The 18,479-nt window shown below is 37.3% G+C and overlaps 1 protein-coding gene across 2 annotated transcripts in view; it reads left to right on the forward strand.

Annotated features, from left to right (window-relative positions):
• AstCC (Allatostatin double C) overlaps positions 1-18,479 on the forward strand; it is a 97,432-nt gene that overhangs the window by 174 nt on the left and 78,779 nt on the right. Inside the window, exons 1-2 of one of the 2 annotated variants that reach the window (XM_071590390.1) lie at positions 1-122; positions 217-479. The exon at positions 1-122 is cut by the window's left edge and continues 174 nt beyond it. In XM_071590390.1, the coding sequence (XP_071446491.1) occupies positions 261-479 (219 nt within the window). In that variant the 5' untranslated portion in view covers positions 1-122; positions 217-260. The remainder of the gene's footprint in view (positions 123-216; positions 480-18,479) is intronic. The other variant, XM_071590389.1, reaches the window with a different exon arrangement.

Genomic DNA, 18,479 nt, shown 5'->3' on the forward strand with positions numbered 1-18,479 from the left:
TCAGAAGGGGGTGGTCCACACCTTTTTCATTTTATTCCGAGGAGAGAGGAAGGAAATAAAATACCGAGGCCAGTCTTGAGGGGAGAGGGTGGAGGCTTAAGGGAGTTCTTCTTTTTCTCAAGGTATATATACGTTCATATAAATTTTCATAGAAATATCCAGCGGGTGCCGAGGGTCGTGCACAAGTCATCCAAATTCCCCCCAATTTGTACCGAGGAGTGCGGAGACAACCACCAGGGCTCCGTGTGAGTTCGGCCGCTATGATGATGTCACCATGGGTCCGGAAGCCGCCGGCCGCCTATCGGTCGCCCACTTCGGTCCCCGGAGGTCCCCTGCTGGTCCTCGTGGTCGCGGTCTTTGCGGCCCTCTCCGCCGCGGGTACGGCGGAGGCCGGCCCTTACGACTACACCCGCACGCAACTGACTTCCGCGTCCGACTATCCAGACTACCAGGCGGGCGTCCGCTACGACGAGTACCCGGTAAGTACGTGGGGACTCCCCCGGGACACACGAAACCGTTTGGCCCGGTGACTTTGCGAATGGGAGCCGAGAAGGTGGAGGACGATCGCGGAAGGGAGATCCTTGCTTCGTGTCATAGGGCGCGCGAATGATTTTGTGGTCACGCAAAGAGGAAACATTATATTTTTTATTCACGATCCTTGATCGAGTATCAAACAATTAGATCAGAGGATCCGCGCTGCTTTTCGGAATAATCCACCAAATGTTTAAGGATGACCTCCAAAATTCTGTGGTGGTAAAATGTGTCATGGAAAATAGGATCGCGAATCAGAAATAACGATTCCCGTGAAGGAATTAAGAGTTCATTTCGAGGATAAATTAGAAAAATTTCATTTTGTTAAATCATTTCATTTCTCAGAGGACTATTATCGCCATGTATCCAGCCGAGTGAAAACTGTGAAGAAAACGAGGGTGGTAATTTCTTAAACATTCTATTTCATTAAATTTCTTCAAGCATTGTTTGACCATGGCAAAATAAAAATTGTATATGATTAATATTAAATTAAAGATTTGAAAATTATCTCCACTATTATCTCGACGTCATAAGCGTAAGCTATATTTGCGTGATGAAAAACTTATTTTCATTTCGTTCATGTATTTTCCTTTTATCTTTTAACTGTAATTGATGGTTTCAGGCGTAAATTTATGGAATCGATTCATATTGGAATCACAAACTTACTATTTTTCATTTTCTATCTTTTAACGCCTTGTTTAAAACACATTTAGGGAGGAGAAAGTTAAAGTTTTGCGTAGATACCACATTTGCATCCTTTTAAGTCCATGGACGTTGTGCCCACATAGATAAGTCGATAGAAAATCCAGATTTCCCTTAGTTGCGATTTTGGCGACTTGTTGACTCGCCAATAATTTTCAGATGAAGAAATATATTTAACGGACTATTAATTCTTATAAAATCTACTTCAAATCACATACCAAACTCATAAAGTGAGCCAATACTAATTCAAGAAGAGTAAAATATTCACCGGAAATAAATTTCATCAAATTTGGATTAAACATTTATGCATTGAAAGCCTACGATGCATTGATAAAGCGCCTTTATATCCGATTACCACACAGCGGAGAGCACGTTTATTTAATTAACGATTCGTTTTATTAATTCAGTATTTGTTTTGAACTTTAATTACGACGCAAAACGTCAACAACTGAATACGTTTGACAGTTTCCATAAATGTTGAGGAGTACATCTTCATGTATGAACAACAATTTTGCAGGTGAATATGTTTTACTTTCTGTCCACTTAATATTCTGAGAACTTCAAAAAGACAAACATTAGTAAAACAGTATTGAACGATTCGTAAATTTAATTTACAGTTCTACACACAAAAATGTTACCTAAAAGACTGAATAAGTAAGTATTTGTAACAGTTATACTATGATTATTTATAAATATGGAATGTAACGTCTGTGAAAAAAATATGAGACAGAAAATATAAAGTTTCATAACCTTACATGAAAGCCACAAGTCTAACTATCTGTGATTTTTATTCTTATAATGAGTTTTTGTCAAACTTTTAGAAATGTTGAATGCTATAAATAAAATATTTTGATGGAAAAATAATAATTCATTTTAACTTTGCAGTATTTTATCTTCAAGGCTATGCAAGTATTTAAATCAAATCTTTTAGTCATTTTTTGGTAACCATTCCCCATGAAAAAAAAATTTATTTAATTTTTATAGAGGAATGGAAATTTCAGAAAATAAATTAAGTAAGATGTTAAAAACTAAACGCAATAGCGTGAAGTCCATAGAGTTTGTTGTTTTCTTTAAGATCTAACGTTAAGTGTGATATTATTACAATGAACTGTGTATGATGACTAAGAGTACCAGAATATTATCGGAAAAAGATAACATTTTCACTAGTATTTCTTTCACTGGATATTAGTTTAATTTTTTCCTCCCTATTTTTTAGCAAAATCGTTCTATTCTTTTCCATCTTCTTTTCCAATATTCATATATTTTGAAAGCGATAAGAAACGTAATAATTAGGACCATTATTAACAGATTACTTCAATGGGCTTTGCTTTCTAAGTTGAATAATTACGCTCCTCTCTTGGAAGAGTGTGACTGTAAATTAAATTTGAAAAAAAATCATCTCAAGACCTTTTCAAAAATGATTTTTTTGTAAAAATGATAGTTGATTTCGTATACCTCACTCTATTATCCAATATGATCAAGCTCCTTTGATCAATTGATCGAATTCCGTGTTTAGGGATCATCCTCCTCCCTCGCTCACCCCGTTGCTGCGGCGTATTTATCTAGTGAAAAGGTATTCTAGTTTTCACCTAGCTCAGATTGATGACACATAGGGGTAAACTATTCATACAAGAAATAGCAGAGATTAGGAGTTACTTGAAACTGAAATTTGACTTAAACTTGAAATTGAACTTGGCTTTGGTATATATCTCAGGCTTTAATTTTTCAGAGGATGAATTCAAAATTGCCCATAATATGATAAGTTTAATAATTATAAGCAGTTCAAAGAACCAAGACAGTGTAGAAAAATTGCAAACCATGAATACCCTCTTATTTTCTCTTTCCTTATTACTAACGACTAAGCCTTGTCATTGTCTGACTCCTACACACACAAGCGGTGGCTTGCAGCGACGCATGTGATAAGCAAACGCGAGAAAAAATTTGCCCCCCTTCTCCTCCAATAAAGGGGGTGAAATTCCGAGTCTATTCAATCCACGCCACCCCCTTTCCACGTCGGACAGCTTAATTTTGACGCATGAGACGGGTTCGCGAGATTTCCAGGGAGCGCCAAAATGGACGTCGCCTAACCTCTTATATTACATTCCCGCCGACGTCGTCGCGTACTACCTCTCTCACTCATGAGGAAATTCACGAGACGATCCAACACTGGACCACAGCGGTCGTGCTGACTGATGCAGTTTCCTACTCGAGTCTTCGCACGCTCACGTATGTGAGTGCGAGCTGAATTTCTCAGTGTCACACTACTCCAAAAACCGGAAATTTGATGACCGTACCGTAGCAGACAGCACATTCATTTTTCGGTTCGAGGCATTCTATCGATTAAATGTAAGTGTTAGACGGATATTAACTGTTATTATCTTCTACAAATCACGGGAAAACCTCCTTTGCCCGACCCTATTTCCTTCTCCGTAACTTCTGCCCGCTTTCATATTGTCTAAATAACCTCTTCCACGCTTACCTAACGCTCTCCCTTTCATCAAGGCCTCACTCTTCTCCAATGTTTCCTCCGTTCATTTTTTTCGCCTTTTTCCGATTTCACCTGAAAACTGCCTATTAAAACCCACTCTAGTTAAAACCTCATCTTTTTTCCTTAATTGAAGGTTTCCACAGAGTTTGGTGCATTTTTTTTACAACGTTTTCGAGATTTCCTACTGCGCATTGTACAATTTTTGAGACTACATTGAGAACGCAGCTGAGAACGCAGCATGAAACTCATTTTCCTTCATCTCTGTTGATTTCTTTCACTCCCTGCCATAATCTCAAATCCCCCTTATTTGCGCTCATCCTCTTCCCTCAAAGAGTGGGTTTCAGATACATTTAGAACTATGCTCTATTAAAAAGCCTTTACTATATTTGTATTCACATTTTACTCTGTGTGCCTGCAATCAATTCTCTTCTTTTGCGTCGCTCTTTTCATTTACACAACCGTGACCAACCTGAGAAACTGATTATAGAATGGTAAGAGTCTTCATAAAGATATGATTGACCTAATTTTCTGGAATACTCTTTCTTTCGCCAGAGAATTTTATTTTTCGAGCAATTGATTGTTAAAATGAGTGTGTGAATCGCGATTTTCATTTTTACTTTCAACTTTTGCCTAATTATTTGACGGGACGTTGCATAAGAATGTTAAGAAAAGTTCCATCAAAACTTTGAAATGGAGCGTGATTTTGTAGGATGCGGAAACATGGTCAATAAAACTGAATGATAGGAGTAGATTGGATGCTTTGGAAATGCGGGTATCGAGAAGGATGGAAGAGGCAAAATTGACAGAAAGGGCAACCGAGGAAGTGCTAGGCATTTTGGGAAGGAGCGAGAATTAATGGAAGATACCCAAAGGAGGAAGGATGAATGAATACAGAGTGTTTTGATTGAAAATGGCAAGACTTAAATAGAGGGGAGAGCACTGAACAAGCGAGAAAGGGGTTGGCAAAAAATAGGCATGCTGGATGTAATGAAGGGTAGATGGAAGTACTTGGTAGATGGAAGGACTTGAAGGCGAGCTTTTTTGTAGTTCTGGATGTCAGCGCATGTCATTTTTAGGCAAGAAAATGTATTATTGTAGGCTAGGTTTTATTCACCTCAACCGGTAATGCCATTAATTATAAAAATTCCATTATTTTCTGCAATTTGAACTAGGGTATGTTGTTTAAGCAGTCTATAATTATAAAGAAGTTAATTGTCGTTGTGATTCTCATTCCCTTTCAATTTCAATTATTTTCGGAAGATTACATCTTGAAGTACCTGGACTGATATATACAGCAAATAAAGAGATGGTAGCGGAAAAACTGGTCGTTAAGACGCAAGTTTATGGCATGCTGCCTATGAAATCATGAAACTAGTCAGCCCGTGAAACGCAAGTTAATAAGCTTTCGGTTAAGGGGATACGTGGGAACAGGCCTTTTAAAATCGACCCGCCTTCAGCTCTGTCAATTCGACCAAGCTACACTTTTTCCTCATTTTCCCTACCAGTTGGGCAGGTACTTACAGCACTAATCGTAATTTCACGCACTCCTCAAGTTCGACCTTCATTGCCTCAAACAACCAAGCTGGCTTTACACTCCTCCCGTAAAATTCGACTTTCCCATTTCTCAGCATTCTTGCTTCATCGAGCTTGTTCATTCTTCACTCGGCTGATTCTTTCAATTTCCGCCTTTACTTCGTTCTTTTATCATCTGTTTCTCTGTCTGCCCCCCTTTCCTCTCTCTCTATCCCTTTCTCTAAACTTTTCTCCGCCTCCCCAATCCATTTCCTCCGCTACCAATTTTTACACACATTCTCCCTTCGAATTGAACTCTTTCCTTTTCCGCCGCGTTAAATTCGTTCTTTCGATAGTTGATGAAGGAGAGAAAAATTGGGCTAGGAATATGAATAAAGATAAGAAAAAAGGTTGGAGAATCCTTTTTAGAGGATGATAAGCTGATTCAGACTCGGAAAAATGTATATGCTCGCGAAGCGTTTTTCACATTGATTGTTACCAAAGTTTCATTTACTCTCTGGAGACATTGATTGCGACTGATTATTCTAGCAATGCTGGTGAGGACATCTCTCTTCTGAATTCGCCAATAAAATACAAGGATCGGGATCGGTCCTTGTATATTATTGGTGAATTTGACGATGAGTCCAAAAATCTCAAAATGAAAGATGGTGAAAACAGGGATGAGGGAATTCGTAGAGTTTGTGTTCATGTACAGAAACAGCTACAGACATTAGCATAAAATTTAGCCGGCAGCTTTTCCTTTATGGAGATGAGGGCATAAAGTTTTGATGCTATTATTTGTTGTGATTTGAAAGTGGTTTTGAGGCGACGGGCAAACAAGTAAACCTAGCAACTTATGGCCTTTCCACACACTAGTGTTTGATTATGGATGAAACTGTTACGTTCAATTTGAGATACACGGAAGCTTGGGGAGCCTGCGAGTGAAAAGGTTTTTCTAGTTCCGGGAAAACCTTGTATAAATTACATCCTACGGCGATCGAAACGTTGACGGGACCAAATTGTCATTGCACACGCAAGTTGATATCTTCGGAAACCACTGGCTATGAGTATATTTTCACGTAATAATACCCCATACTTGTTGAATGTGAAGCTTAATAAAATAACTCTCAAAAATAGAGAATGGTTAATAATTAATGATTTATAAGTTATCCATTTTCAAAATTTACGATAAAAACTTTAATTAGATCTATTTCAGGTTTAAGTCTATTTATGATGAGTAAAAATTGAAACCTTTTCGTAAAAAATGTCCATGGCTCACTTCAAAGTCTTAAAATTAATATATGTATCTATAATTTCTGCCCACTAAAATATTTCTGTAAATTAACTCTTCGTAAATTTTAATTTAGAATAGTTGAAGTAATTATCGTTAGAGGTATGGCGAGTGTCAATGGCACATGCATCTTTAATTCGTTTATGATTATTTCATCTATCTTTTCATCATTATATTGACAACGGAGCTAATAATTTACACTAGAACATAATAATTACTTATGGGTTATTTTCAACACGTACGGGGGGTAACGCAAAGTTTTAATTATTAATAAAAATAATCGAGATAGAAACTTAATTTTTATTTGTAATTCGTATGACTACTACCATCCAGAGATAAAGATTTCTCCCAGCGTTTCTTCTCATTTCAAAGACCATCATTGTAGAACCAATCAGATTACGTCGAAAAACATTGTTCCACATCTTGCATGACATAATTTGTGTTACCAAACCTCCAACCCTGCCATGGTATTTTGAGTTCTAGAAATACGCAAAGGTCGTATATGGCGATATGGCTAGAATATGGCGAATATAGCCAAATCGCTATGATTCCTTACCGGAAATCAAGATGAGTGAGCAGGTGCATTGTCGGCAAGAAGAAGGATGCCTTTGGTGATCATACCGCGCCGTCTCATATTCGTAGCATCATGCAATTTGTTCTTTAGTGCGCAGTAATAGGCAACATTGATGGTCTGCACCATCCTCAGGTAGTATGAATCCACGACAGTTACAGATAAACAGACAGAGTAACCTTTCTTCTGCACTAAAGGGGAGGTGATTCACTCCAAAAGATTCAACGTCTTCCTTGACGGTTCGCGCCGTGTTTGCTGCTGGAAAGTTGTCTCTAGTTGTGGAACCCAGCGTACTGACCCCTTGAACAAGCACATTTCTTCGTGAATAATTTTCCAAACATTGCCGTCACTAAGGTCAATCTCATTCATGATCATTTGGATGGCTGCTCTTCGGTTTAATAGGATACATTTCTCCATTTTCGTCTCTGCGGAAGCATCGCCCGTGAGTTGTGGTCCTTCATTTCTTGTATCTTCTGTGAGGGACATGTGACAGTTAGAAAATTCCTTTCCACCTCAAAACTATGCCATATGACTGGCTATCAATTCCATAAACATTCATCGTTTCACTGTGGATTTTCCGTGCACTGTAACATTTCAAATGAAGACATATAATCACCCTGTGAGCCTTTATGTTCTCCATATGGTGAGGTACTTCTATCTAGGGCTTCCCGAAGATAAATAAATCGACACTAATTGCTGTAATTTACAAAATTGTGTGCATAGAGTTCATTTAATCTGCAGAGTAAAGTTTATCCTGATATATTGTTATTTCTTTGTACTAATTACTGAAAAACGATGCTCCAGCGTTAATCTGAAAATAACTATATTTTGCGCTCAAGTATATTAATGGTAAAGGAATGCATGAATTAAACGCTACTATATCATCGCACTTTAGCAGCTGATGTAATCATGCCAATTCACTCTAGTGTCCTGAGACTGGATACTTTTATCACGTTCCCGATTTTCAGACGAACTTTTGACATCGTGTTGCATGTATTTCAAAGTATTTTCGATATTTTTCCAATGCGTCTAACATTTTATGTTCTTAATTTGCTGATTTTATGCGTTTCATCATGAGAGCATGTAAGCAATATCGGAAATGATTTCCAATGATGAATAAGTTAAGGAATAGTCAATTTGCTCGCTTTTAATGCTCGAAATTCTGTTGCACCTCCAGTCCACATGTAAAAATCATACCAAAACGGCAAAACTGTAAGCATGGCAGACCCCAGCGTTTTTAATTCAATATTGGGCAAAACATTTCAGTCAATGAAGTATGAGCCGTATCACCGTTATTGTAATCTCTAAGCATTATTCTATGTCTGAGAACATATTTTCTCCTAATTAAATGCATGGAATGAGAAAAGAATTGAGCAAGTATATGAAACGCGAGGAATGCAATAATTTCAGCAAGATATTAATAATAGTACACTCCATATTACTCAATACAACCGATAAATATGCCCATCAAATAAAATGCGCGAGAACAGCACACATGATGATCAAGTAATGGTAATTTAATAATGCCTATCTTACATTGTCAGACCATTCTAAGATCTGGTTACCTAGAATCACATGCTAGCCGAGGAATGGACAGGGAAAAATTGCATATTTCAACTATGTTAATAATAGCTAAATAACGGTAAAGGAATTATTTAATGAAAAAGACACTCGTTTCAATTTATTATTTTACTATCTAAACTCTTAGTAAATCTTTAACTCAATTCCTATAATAAGAGTTATTATTCCAAATTGGATGTGATAATTGAACGCCATTTTTATGCGTAAACATATCTGAGTATCTACAATTAGGCCAGAGAGTGTTGGAAAATGTCTTCCTGCAATGATCAGCCTACCAAGTTCAGAGGAATACAGTCCATCTAATATTTAAATTAGGATATTTATGGTTTGGTCAATGATAAAAGATATTAACGATGTTGAGTAAAATTGAAGAGTTTTGAATGAGGGAAAGCAAGGGCAAATTAAAATCTCAATTTTTGATGTTGGATGAATGATTTAATCTCGAAGAAGTTAGAAATATCTAAACATAACGTTTATATTTAAAAACTGCAACGATAGCATTCATTGAAAAATGACAACCGAGGAAAATTTATACCGAAGAAGTAACTTTAAGGGTGGCAGCCAAAAGGGTAGTACAATCTATGAACACCACAGAAAGGATTGGGTTATTTGGGTATTTACATCTTCATCTACATAATATCCCGCGAGCCTCCGCAAGGGCGTGTTGGGGGCAGTGTTAGGTCACCACCCGTAAAAGAGAATAAAACCACATGCAAATACAACAAATAGTATATATGTGCAAACCTACACCCACAGTGGCGCATACATTCAGTCAAAAACCCTTCCAACCTACACCCATGCAACCGCATGCACTATCAATTTACACACACATGCACCCTGAAATGTGTTACGTTGAATGTGGAAATTAGATGAGGCTGATGGGTAAAGATGGATCATATTGAAAAGAAAAAGAGGACAGAAAGTAACGCAAAATAAACTATACAGCCGTTTCAATATCAGGGGAGTTTCTGTCAGAAAAGAGGCTAATATTCAATTTCATTCAAGACATAATTGAATTGGCAGGGAATTTTAGCGGTTAAGTGCAGCAAGGATGGAGCAAAAAAGGTGGTGTTTACTGTGATTTTATTGGGAGGGATTGTGAAGGAGAAGGGAAAATCGTGGGAAAATTTTTTTTCTAGGTTTCAAAATAGTTGGGTCCCCTGTGCGTGGGAATAACTACGAGGAGAGGGATAATTGGTTCTGAATAAGGAAGTCATCTCGTGTGGAATTAAATCAAACGGGAGTCAAGGAGCCAGCCTGGATGTGTAGATCAGCGGCGATAATGGAATGGTTTGCCTCTTTGAGGTGTTTGGTAGTTATTTACTTATTTGGTCAGCTATATTTATAGTGTTGAGCATACATTGACTCTTAATTAGTTTCAGTTTTGTTTACCCAATACCGTTTGGCATGGTGAAAGGCATTTTTTGAGGAAAAACACAATTTTGAATTACAAAACTTTAAATCACAAAAGTTTGTAAGGAGAATTACATCTCAAACACGGGAGGGAAGACGTTTAAGCATTTTCCTATTTTCATTTCTTCAAGTATGTTAAATAGATAAACTGAGCTGAATAACTAAGTATTTTTAATAAGTATCCAAAGATGATTTTGAATCAATATTTTTTTTGGAAAAGGAAATTTAAATACGTATTGCGTTCAGATCGACCAAGGGACATGAAGTGAACCTAATAATGTACCATTTGATTCCTTGTTGGAGTTATAAATCGTCAACTTAAATAAAATAGGTTATGTGATAATATATTCCAATTTTAATGCTGCATATGTTATACATTCTTTGAATCCGCATTCTTCCTCCATGACCAGAGATCGTAGGAGTACTTGAAGGCTTTGAACAATTCTTAAAAATTAAGAGCAGTTAAAAAACCAGCTAGACGATTTAAGTATTTACGAAAATGAGAGAAATACAACAACGAGAGCGTGAAATGGTGGCAGTAGGTTTTTGTGCAAGTTTACTTTAAGCTGAAGTACGTCCGGTCTGGCAAGAGAATGGAATATATTGCCCATTTTCGAATGCATTATGAACTGTATAAACTGACTTGAATAAGGCTACCTTCAAATAATACGCCTTTTCACTCGTGGAAAGTTCCACAGTTTCCTTATTTTTTTCCTTCATCACAGTCTCGCGTTATGAGTTTTCCAAGCCGACACTCCGATTATATCCGCGCATGATTTGCGAAATTTTAATAACCTTAAATCTCCAACTTTGGCTTGTAATCTGTTTTTGTTCATTCCTTTTTCTATAAAAACATTTTTTGAGCCCAGAGTGAACATTTTAAAAAATTTATTGGGGACTCAAAAATAAGGATGCATAAAAAGTTAGCCAGGATCCCCTCTTGGCATTGAATTTGTTGTGTAGAATAAACATGCCGAGACGGAGGCGAAAACTTCGATTGCGGTCGAGACTCTTGCGCGTTGTTCATCACATCTCCTAGGAGAATTACTTTTTTGCGGCATTAAAACCGGATAATCGACCGTCATTAATTTATGTGACCGATTATATTTGTGCTATCGCTATTGTGCCTTGATTATGTGTTCCATTAAAATCATTATTTGTTCTATAATTCATTACAATTAGCCAATGGGTTTGCATGTCGAATTCTGGTATTTTAAGGCATACACGGTTCATTGAAATACTATGACATGCTTTCAAACGTATAAAACTCATCCCAAAAATTCCATCCTCAATCCTCAATTCAAAATTCTTGTGATTAGGGAGGAATTTCCGACCTCTTAATTATTATTTTAATTGTAAGAAACAATTAAGAAAATATGGCAACAGCATTATATATCAATAAATTTTATCAGTTATATTTCTTTACTACACAATCGTGAATAGAAAATATCCAGCGTATTTAAGGTTGTCAAAAAATAACGAAAATAATAGCATAAAAATATAGCATGTCAGAGGAATAAGTGACAAAAATACAAAATGTTTATTAAAGACTAAAATCATTCATTGTCATAAAACATTAAAACTTTAATTTTATTTAATATACCTATACGACAATGTTCATTAATGATTGAAGGATATGCATATTTATAACAAATCTCGTTTGGTAGCATTGGCTATCATAAAAAAATAAAGGACTACTTACGTCGCATCCCAGAAATTATATCGGAATCGGGACATTATTCTTTTGAAGAAATTATATTAAGGTGGTTATGAAAGTTTTCGCACAGGCTAACGAAGCGATTACGGACTCATTTTTTCTATATTTGAACTTCAAACCTTTGGGGATTTTTAATTTTTCATGTGGTGTCGTAAAGTCTATCAGGATGTTCAGATCATCACCATTTTTCTAGTTGAATTGAATCGGTTGTCTTGGGTTGGTACATTCTTCTAAAAACATTTAACAAGAAAGGCAAACGATTTCTGTTTAAATGCTACAACCACAATTTTCCTAGAACCACCCCACCGCCAACGTTTGTCATCAAAAAAGACTTTTACTTTTATCACCAGATTCAATTACAGGCGTTAAAGAGAGTTTCCTTAGTTTCCAGTATTATTTCACTCCCGGCAATTATTTTAGACTCGATATTGTGACAGCTGGTTAATGGAATTCGGTACTTTAAATATACATTTCTTGGAATCTTGTTTCAAAAGAGCCAACCATAGGATAAGAACCCTAGGGACAAAAGAAATTTAATTAGAAGAATTCCAATGGCTGTAACATTTCAAAACACCTCAACGTGTTAAAAGGAGTTGTAAACGGGACCTTAAGTTAAGTTTCACGAAGCGTTTTATTCCACTAGAGGAGACTCACACCTAAGGTATATACGTAAATCCTAATCTAAAGCAGATAAAAATATTGTACCGATATTAACCTGCCGATTTGCACAAACTAAACTCTAGCCGGGATTAAGCACACGTAGCAAACTCAGCCACCACGTAGACATTGTGACAATTGTTTTGTGTGTGAGGTCGAGTCGTAGTCGTAGTAGAGTAGGAGAGTAGAGTTTAAGTAGGAGAGGAAATCCGCCGTAAATCTGGACGTAAGGACCCAGATACATCTCACTTTAGTATATCTTTAGATATTCCATCTGCTGTGATTATTGGGGTTATTCTCATAAAATATAGGAAAATAATTTTCAAAATTGTTGCCAAAATTCTATTGAAACAGATGGGCAGTTACTTTTTTCAATATTTCTCAAGTTTTCACATTCCCACTTTTGAGCAAACTCCGATTACTGTACAAAACGGCCGAAATACGTATTGGAAATTTCTTCTTTTAAATTTTATATAGGCATTGGAAACTTATTTTCTTACCCAATATTCCTCAATAAAACGCTCTAAAGACGAACGCTCAACCCATTTTATCCCATTTTGCCGTATGGGCGTGCTGTTACATATTTTAAGTTCTTCGATGTCTATGCCCATTTGTAACTTAGTTTTAATGAACGAAAACAGCATTCAGACTACAAAAGTTCCTAGAACAGTAGTTAAACCGGAACCATTAACGTCAACCGGAGAAATTGTGTGCCCTAGATACTCGGAAAGCAATTAAGTGAGTTCAATAAAATAAAATAAACGAAATATGAAACAAAATGGGGCGCCCGTACATACGGAGGGGGTCGAGCATGAAAAAAGGCCACGGTGAAATATGAAGATGCTGACAGAAGTGGCGAGGTCGAGGCTGAGGGAGCTGAACTGAAGATAGAGTGGAAGTTCCCTGAAACCTTGGTCCATAAAGAGCGACGGGCCCAGCAAAAAGATATTTCAACAGATTCAGGCTTGAGGTCGTGGAAGTTCATCATAATGAAATAAGGACAATTTGCACTTTTCCACAGTTTATTTAACGTTTCATTAAAAAGATATTTAGCGAGAAAAGAATCAACATGAATATGCTGAGAAAAATTAATAAACTGACAGATGATGTACAAGTTATAGCAAAAAAATTGAGTGATCTATATAAAAATATGCTAGAAGAAAAGCATAAAAATAAATGCTAAAAATCGCCCATAAGAAATTGGAGGCTCAGGAGAAGAACTAACCAAGCTTTCTGACCATGCGGGGAACCTCATCACCGATGCAGACTGGTAGGTGAAGTGTGGATGCAATATGCATGAGAGGCAACTCTTCTAAGGCGCACGAAAACACAACGGCCACTACGAAGCTACAAGTGGTCTCAAGATAAAAAATGACGAAGTGGAAGAAGACGAATAGCGTTGAGATAGCACTCCTGGATCACGTTCAGGACTTAAGAGCTCATGCTGCTGAGAGACAAGAAAATCTCACTGCTTTACCGTCTACTCAAAAAGGTGTACAACGTACCCTTTGACAGGCTTAAGTCATCCAAACGATACTTCCGAAGAGCAAGAAAACGAAGGCATGTGGATAATGCCTAACCATGAGGCTCTCGAACAAAGCCCGGAAGACTTTTTTTCAAATCCACCACGGCTTATGCATGCATATCGAGGAGGACATTTGCAATAAAAATTAGCATTTCAATATTGGCTTAGCTAATGAGAGGTTCAGTTCAGCAATCAGATTAGAAGGGATCAATGCCACGGCACCAGCCACAATATCCATTACCTTTGCTTCATCGATTTTAATAAGTACACATGATGAGATATTAATATAACTTAAATCAGGCATGGGCATCAACGATGGCTGCTCGTCACGGTAAACCTCTGTTTGTTGTAGAAAATCAACATCACTGTTAGGATGCCAACTGAAAAACGATCAAAACTCTCTAGACAGGAAGGTATAAGCAGCAACGTAATACTGATATCAATATTCGACATGCGGATGCCATTGCTCTGCTCATCAGAAGTTGAGAGAATTTAGAGTGATTCTTGGTTCATGTAGAGGCTGCCTGCGAGGCAGAATGTATGAAACTCAGGAAGATTATGTTATCTGGTCGTAGCTAAGTACGCGGCTGTGGATTGAGGCACTGCAATGGAAGCATAGCAACACATTAATATCATAGAGCTAGGATATATATGGTTTTAAGAGACTGGGACCACTGACTAGAAGTTAGATATGTAATGAGAGAGCAAAATTTGCCTTAATGGAAAGCTTTGATAAATCGTCAATCGTTAAAAAGGTATGAGATAAATGTTTACAATGAATACAAAAATTCATTCATTGAAGACAAAAAATATGTTTTCTTGGGTAATATAATATTTTTTAAACATTTTTTACTGCTCAATCTCTTACTATGATCTAATTTTACTCTTAATTTTTTTACTTAATATTCCCTTCGTTTTGTTAACTCTCAGCAGCACTCTGATTTTTAATTTGTCTATTTTTGGCAATTTTCAGCTTCAACAATTTGAGATGATAGTTGATACTATAAGCACATCTCTAAAAATTATATCTGAATCCAATGGCTAATCGTTATACATTGGCTATGTAATGGTTATGTGATTCTTTCAATATTTTTTTCATGTCCCACTTTATTCGAAGAATTAAATATTAAATTCGGTCGGGTAAACCAAAAATATCCTTTAATCCGTCTTGCCACCCAGGTGGTGGTCATGAGCGCAATATAAAAAAATTTAAAAGCTCTTCTTGTTGACTTTTATATGGAATCGCTGGTAGATTAACTCTCAACAGGTGCTCGTTGACCAACATGCCAGACAAAAAAGGTGAACTGAATGGTTTTCCATCGCAATTAATTGGCTTGATTGAGAAGTAATTTCCCAAGTAATCTTTTCACCACCCATTCTAAGCGATATAGGAATTTTATTTTATTAGTTATAATTTGGGACATTTTTTCAAATGTTTGACTTCAATAGGAAGTGCGCGAAGATTGAAGCTATCCCGGTATTACTCGTTGACTGACTTAACTGATTTTTCGAGCTTAATTGAAATAATATACAAGGAAGTTCCATATTTGCCGAATTTCCTGCAGAAGAAGCAGGGAAGTTTACTACTTCGTTTTTCTGTGTGTGCTTATACTATCGGGTAAGTGGTTCCTCAGTTCACGGAAGTTCACCACTGCTTCACATTAAAAAGTTGGCCGGAAGGACTCTTACAAGATTAATATTTGTCCATTTGGTCGCTCAGAAAATGTTAATAGAAAAAAATTGTATCTTATAGTATGTTAAAATCGAATTTTTAAGAAGGCGAATGGCATTTTATCGCACACGTTTACTATTTGTATTTATTTCTCCGGTTTCGTCTTTCCACTTCATTTTGAACTGAGAATTTTGGATGCTTAACCCAGTTCCAATTCGACCTACACGAACTTTGTTGAGCCTAAACACTTTGACTCGTTTGCATGTGGCAAAAAATATTCGTTCCCACTTGAGTCCCAATCCGCAAGTCCGCCTACATCTATCTGATGATTCCGTCTTAAAAGCCACTGATGTCGTGGGTGTCTCGCGTCCTGCGGGCCATACCCTCATCGGAACAGGGGAAAAAGAATGAGGAAACTCCGCTCCATCCATTCACAGTTCAGGTCGAGTAAGGAAATGGGAACGAAAGTTTTCGTGAGAAGATAGGAGAGGGGGAGGGAGAGGGTTGGGAGAGAGCAGTATATTTGAGATACGGCCTGGGAAGATAAGCGTCTCGATGGACTAAAGCCGGACATTTGAGTAAACGTACAGATAATCTGAGTGAATGACACCTTTAAAATTTAACAAATGCTTTCACACCCATACGTGTCATTTGCACATATTTTGCTTCCTCGGGCATTAACTATACATTTTTATTATAAAAAAACCTTATTGAACAATTTCACTTCATTCGTAATGTAAATATTATAAGCACTTTGGTGATGCGATACGTGTATTTGGCCGGCAATGTGCTCAACCATTTTGTAATACTTGATCCTCACTTTGTGATCATTCCTCTTTCATTGGTCGCATAAAGTTTTTCAAAAATATTTGACAAAGGAGATTTCTTTTGATGCGAAATAATCCAATCCAATGAGTTGGTCTACTAATTTAAACACTGAAGTGTCTTACAACGAAACCTCCGAATTATGGTACGAGTGTGTTAGACGTTACCAGAAAATGATTCAGAAGATATAATGTGCCTTCTGAAGTATTTCTTATGTTCTACAATAAAGTTCACATAGCAGGCAATATACTTTAAAATAAAAGAAATTGTCAGCAATCCTTCCCTATGATTCAGCAAACATATCTAATATTGTGTAACGTAGGTAATATGAGTAATTATATCGTGTTATTGTATCATGCTAGGAAATAGTAATCCCTTTGGCTTAAATTCTTAATTAATATTGAATTAATCGCAAATTAAACGTATGATAATATTATTTGTACATTGATTTCGATATTAATATTTTTGACAACATGAGCAAATATTTTATGAACCAAATTCAACATTATGCGAATAAATGAATGCCAAGAAGTAACTATGATAAAGATATTCATGGAGATTCAACATTAAAGGATCGTTTCAAGTAATTCCTTTACAGATGTGGATAAAGAATAGCGTATATGATTATTGAAAATTCAGTGCTTATCGACTGGGGTTGAGTGAAAAAGTCCCAATCATAATGTTTTTCCGATAACCGCATTTTTGCGAAGTAAATTGACTGCGTACAAGGTCTCTCCCAAAAGTAGTAGACCTGAGTCGATGGTTGAAAACATTTAATATCAGAATTGATACATTTACTTGAAATTCTTCTAAGTAGCGCCCTTGTGCGTCCACTCACCGCTGACCGTGGGTTTTCCACGCCTCGTACGCCTTCTGGAAGGCGGCGTCCGGAATGCTGCTAAGCTCCCTCGTCACGGCCTGTTGTAACGCTTGCACCATGCCGTGGTGAGGTCCTCTCAGGACGAATTTGAGGCGGGGGAAGAGGAAGAAGTCTGGCGGGCCATTGTCTGAAAAATTTGGACCCTCACTCACGTAGTCGAGAGGCTCTTGGCAGATCCGTGTGCGAGTTTCCTTTTGTTCGTCCGAGAGCACTCGGTGCACCAACTTCCCGCACACCTTTCTCTTGCCGACGTTTTCGGTCACAATTCAATTCACATCACTTTTAGGGATGCCAAATTCATCATAAACCATGAAAACGCTTAATATGCGATCCCTGCCCAAAAAAGCCTTCACTATTGCAAGATTTTCGTCACTTTTCGAGATCGAAGTAGTACTTCTTGCGTCACGAACGTTCGACGTCTTCAACATCTTCTCTACCCTCCCTAAACAGTTTGTGCCGCTCAAAAACACCCAATCTACACATGGCGTTATCACCATAAGCTGCCTTGAACATATTATGAGTCTCTTTCCCGGTTTCGCCCAGTTTCACGCAAAATTTAATGGCGTAGCGCTGTTCCAATAACATGTTCATGACGGAGCGTAACGATATCACTTTATCAGAGGTTTCGCAAACAAACGATCCGCACTTCGCAAAGGCTGGGAGCCAACTACCACCGGCCTCCAGCTTTTCCTGAGACTCTCCATCCTCGAACCCAGCTGAAAAACCGCCACCCGTCGGTCCGTCTATCCAGGAAAAAATAATTCATGCTAATTTTGGGAAAGTTCTTGTACATTTCTTACTGAAACATAAGGCTCCATTGCAGTAAATACGACCATCTAGTCTCCCGACCCTGTCATCGTTCCATAAAAGGTCTACAAATGTTCACTATATCTTTCAAATAAAATATTGTTAATATTCATAACCCTTTCATGAAAACCTTGACAAACAGTGTTGAAAAAGGCTCCATTGATTGTTGTGGGTTTAAGGAACATGCATATTTAATGACCCATGGGTAACATGTCTCACTTTCTACAGTGGGCTGGCATCAAAACTTACGTTGAAAATATTTAGTTAACGAACAACTCTAACATAGTTTTTGAAAGGGAAATAATTA

Source organism: Hetaerina americana, unplaced genomic scaffold (assembly GCF_022747635.1).
Source record: "Hetaerina americana unplaced genomic scaffold, ioHetAmer1.1.p SCAF_4, whole genome shotgun sequence".
Taxonomy (NCBI): Eukaryota; Metazoa; Arthropoda; class Insecta; order Odonata; family Calopterygidae; genus Hetaerina; species Hetaerina americana.